Genomic DNA, 4,992 nt, shown 5'->3' with positions numbered 1-4,992 from the left:
AAACAATGTTCTTTTTTTTTTCCTTTTAAAATTACAATTTTTACACAATTTCAATATATTAACAATTAAAAATATCATAATTTTCCTCATTCCACCCCTCTGCAAGCAGATATGCTACCCCTGCCAAACAAGTGTCTATTGTTAGGCTTGAATTTGCGGCGAGGTAGAAGAAATCTTTATGGTTATATTTTTCTATGACTTTTGTCATTATGTTGTCATTTATAACTTCCGCAGTCACCTGCGGAGGCCGTGTGGAACTACTCGCACATTCCGAGTAGCTCCTATCTTGGCCGCACTCGCGGTCCAAGAATTCATTCACCGCCCCTCCCTCATAGTACATAACATAATCATTATCCTCACTGGAAGGGACGTCACGCTACTCTGTCATCGGCACAATTCCCGCTGGCAGAGTTTTCCTCTCCGGGGGCACACTTCCCACCGGAGAGGCCTCGGTAAGCAAGCTACTTACCACACAGCCACTCCTGCGCCTATGTGAAAAATAAATTTAACTTAATTTAATCTTACATGTTTTAGTGAGATGAATAAGCTTGGCTTTTTCTAACGAGTAACTCAATTCTTGGCACAGTTTCAGTGATACACAGCCGCAAACAAGTAAATGTTTACACGTTACTGAGTGCATTCTGCCTCTTAAGACATACGAGAAGGCAAAAGTACAAGGATAATTGTGCCTTGGAAATACCTGTAAAAGTAAGGATGTAATTTACCAGTGCACAGTCACAACACAGTTTAGTAAAAGAATATACATAGGAGCTACCCAAAATGAAATGAAAAGTAGAGTAGCTGCACACCAACACTCTTTCAGAAATAGACATTTACTAGTTTGTCTAGTATTACCACCACGTGGAAGTATGCTGGCTATTTAAGATAGCAGATTTGGCATTATATTTCGTAGGTAATTTCTACTAGTATTCACCCCACTATCAGTAGTCTCCCCTTAACTGTAAAAAAGTTGATAGCCGCATTGCTTGCTAGTCATCTTATTTTTATTGTTTATTTTATGTTATGTTGAGATGGTGTGGAAGGGCATAAGAGGCCTCGTGCCACTTATGACAGTCTTCTCCCCCACACCTTTTTATTTACTGGTTCATTTTTCTTCTTTATTTACGTCTACCCTTGTAACGGTCTTAACTTACCCTTGGTTTAAATATAATTGTCCAATTGTAGAGATGGAAGGACTTTGGTCAGTTCCATTACGGACAACAGACGTTTGGTCTCTAGAATATTTCAGTAAGTACACCATTATAAAAACTCTACAGGTTTGGTTTTGGATAAATATTAATTAGCTCTATTTACGAAATCATAAATACTATTTGTTTTCTAGACATATTGGCGATTCCTGTTTTACTTTAGTACTAGTTTTATCCTACTACTATTTATACACCCTGGAATCCCTACATAAAGAGATAACCCATAAATCATTTCTCTAGCTCATTTGCAAGTTCACTCTTTTGCCTATTGACTTCAAGCTTCACACTGCAAAATGGTATGATTCTAATATATTGAGCCTTCTAGCCTCATCTCGAGGCTCTGTTTATGTAGGTGCAAGCATGGCAGTGTGGTAAGAAGCTTGCTTCCCAACCACATGGTTCCGGGTTCAGTCCAACTGCGTGGCACCTTGGGCAAGTGACTTCTACTATAGCCAGGAACCGACCAAAGTCTTGTGAGTGGATCTGGTAGATGGAAACTGAAAAAAGCCCTTTGTATATATACATATATGTATGTTTCTGTGTCTGTGTTTGAACCACACCATCACTTGACAACTGATGTTGGTATTTTTACATTCCTGTAACTTAGCAGTTCAGCAAAACAGGTTGATAGAATAAGTACTTGGCTTACAAAGAATAACACCTGAGGTCGATTTCTTCGGCTAAAGCCGGTGCTCCAGCATGGCCATGGTCAAATGACTGAAACAAATAAAAGAACACACACGTATATACATACATATACATGCATATACAGGGTGTCCCAGAAAGATTTACCCATTGATATTTCTTAATTATTCAAAATAGACTTAAGTAGGATTATGAAAGTTGGCACACATATTCTAATGTAAACTGTCATTGCAGTAATTATATTTCAAAATGACCACCTTTCACCTTGTTCATAGCCTGCAAATGAGTGGTCACTGAGTTGCATGAGTGCAGTGCCACCTCTTCAACCAACTTGACCCATGAAGACAGAAGGGCTTTCTTCAGATCTGACACATTTGAATAAGAATGAACAGAAACATTACTCTCTCAGATGGACCAGATAGCAGAGTCCATGGGATTGATGTCTGGACTTGAGGGAGCCCATACCATCTTGTCTCAAAAACCACTGAAATGCTCTATGCACCACCTCTGTGTCAAATTGGATGTGGGTTGGAGCCTCATCTTGAGTGAAGATATAATGGTCACCAAAGGTTTCTATGACCCAGAGTAACACCTCGTCCAACATTTCCACATAAATGTGGTCTTCTTGTTTTCATGTTGATAATTCTATAAATGATTGTTCTTTTTTGCATGTTTTCTAAGATGTTTTTTGGAATGTGGTGATGTAAATTATCTCCTTCTTTGCTAAGAAGAGCTTTTGTGTCATTTATTTGTTGGGCGGTGGATTTGACTATTGTTCTTTTTTGTTTTATTGCTTCAGCAAAATTTGATTGGTCCTTGGTGGTGGTGGTGGTAGCAGTGGAGGTAGTTGTAACAGCAGAAGTTGTTGTAGTAGTAGTGTTGGTGTTGATGGCAGACTTGAAGTCTTTGGTGGTGGTGATGGTGGATGGCCTTGCGACATTAGTTTTGTTGTTGTTGGTGGTGGTGGCAGTGGCGTTCAAGCTGTCAGGTTCAGTAACTAATGGTAGCAGGAGGCTAGGAAAATCTTCCTCGGTTGTTTTTAGCGCCTCGCTAGCGTTCTGCATGACTTGCATGCTGGCCTCGTAGTTTCCAGTTGCCATATTCAAAACGAAAAATGGCTAAAATGAATCAACAAAAACCTTCAAAGTTTTGGAAATTTTGCTCACAGAGGGGTAAAATCTTATGTAAATATTAATCAAGTTTGGAAGTGTATGTTGTTGGACAACTTTTTGACACAAAATATTTGACAATGAAACTTTTAAACACACAAAAATAGACAACTTACGTGGAGCCGTTTTGACTAGCGTCCGCCCATTACGTAGGTAGGTGGGTAGGTAGGTAGGTAGGTAAGTAGGTAGGTAGGTAGGTTGGTAGGTAGGTAGGTTGGTAGGTAGGCAGGTAGGTTGGTAGGCAGGTAGGTAGGTACAGATATACATGTCATGGAGGCTCCAGTCATCAGACAACAGAAGATGGTTCTGCAACTTCATGTTGAACAACCAACCCTCATGATCAATTTATAGTGATAAAATGTTTGTGCATATGTCACTCCCTCCATCAAATCAACATGACATGTGCAGGTGCGTAAGTGTACCACACATCAGATCTTGAAATAATCTTAGAGTAACATGAGATGAAGTGTTTTGTTCAATTGCACAATGTGCTATCTGGTCCAAGAATCAAACCTGTGATCTAATGATCATGAATACAACACCTTAATCACTAGAGCATGCATCTTCACAGACACAAACACAGACAGATAGATAAATATTAAAAAAATACAAGTGAACAAGCAAAAGAAAGTAGCACTTAAGACTTCTGGTCAAAATAAGAAGTGTTTAATAGCAGTCTGTCTTAGTTCCAATAAATTACAATTCCTCTCAGATATTTAAACATTCAACCAATTATACAATTATTCTTTTATTATATAACATTCAAACTGCCCAAAGGTAAATCCTGATTATAAATTATATATTTAACAGACATAAAAGGTCTTTGGATCAATAAAAATGTGAACATGTGAAAATGTAGAACTGTTATAGTGCTAGCGAACTGAAGTGCCATTTATTGTTACTTTGTGTACAGAGGCAAAACTGTCGTGTCCTGATAGAATGAGGAATCTTAAATATTGGACTTTGGCATTAACTAAAAACTTTTCTTCTGTTAGTTCTGACTCCAACATAGGTAAAGCTGAAATATAAAGGATATTATGTATATTTATACATACATACATACACATGCACACATATGTATATACATGTGAAAAATATAGAAATATACAGACACATATAAAATCAATAAGACAAGTCAAAACTTATCTGCCTATCTGTCTATATGTATGTATGTATGTATCTATCTATATATACGTATGTATATATATATCTGTATTCTGTATTGGCCAGACTATTGGACAATGCTATGTACGACTGCTAACAATGCAGTTCCTTGCATTGTTGTAGCTTTGGAATGATAACACTCCACTGGCTAGGAGGTCAAGTGACCATTCTCCTTGAATGGAAAACTAGCCTATTACAGGGTAACACATTTACAGCTGAGTGGGCTAGAGTAACATGAAATGAAGTGTTTTGCTTAAGAACACAATGCACTGCTGGTCTGGAAATCAAAACCCCAATCTTGTAATTGTGAGTTGAACATGCGAAACACTAGACCACATGCCTTCACATACACATTCACATACATATGTATGTACGTATGTAAGTATGTATGTACGTATGTAAGTATGTATGTACGTATGTAAGTATGTATGTGCATGTCAAAACTGATAATTCACTATCACCATTCTGTATTTTTGCATATATTATTACATACAAGAGCAAAGAGGTGAAAAAACTGCTTTTAATATGCTTTTAGTCAGGCATGCTGGGTGGAGAGGATTTGGATGAATAGTCAAATGTAATTACACAAACTTATTAGTAGGTGAAGGCGTAGCCTTGTTGTAAGAAGCTTACTTTCCAACCACATGGTTCCGGGTTCAGTCTCACAGTGTGATACCTTGGGTAAGTGTCTTCTACTATAGCCTCAGGCCGACCAAAGCCTTCTGAGTGGATATGATAAACGGAAACTGAAAAAAGCCTGTCATTTTCTCTCTCTTGGAGAGGCAAATATATATATATATATATAT

The 4,992-nt window shown here is 37.8% G+C and overlaps 1 protein-coding gene across 1 annotated transcript in view; it reads right to left on the bottom strand.

Moving 5' to 3' along the window:
• Positions 1-3,672: 3,672 nt before the first annotated feature.
• LOC106870737 (intraflagellar transport protein 25 homolog) overlaps positions 3,673-4,992 on the bottom strand; it is a 13,227-nt gene continuing 11,907 nt past the window's right edge. The window contains exon 4 of the mRNA XM_014916923.2: positions 3,673-4,040. Within this exon, the coding sequence (XP_014772409.1) occupies positions 3,895-4,040 (146 nt within the window). The 3' untranslated portion in view covers positions 3,673-3,894. The remainder of the gene's footprint in view (positions 4,041-4,992) is intronic.

Source organism: Octopus bimaculoides, chromosome 4, assembly GCF_001194135.2.
Source record: "Octopus bimaculoides isolate UCB-OBI-ISO-001 chromosome 4, ASM119413v2, whole genome shotgun sequence".
Classification (NCBI taxonomy): Eukaryota; Metazoa; Mollusca; class Cephalopoda; order Octopoda; family Octopodidae; genus Octopus; species Octopus bimaculoides.
Note: the sequence above shows the minus strand (reverse complement) of the source record. Positions and strands in the feature narration are given on the sequence as shown.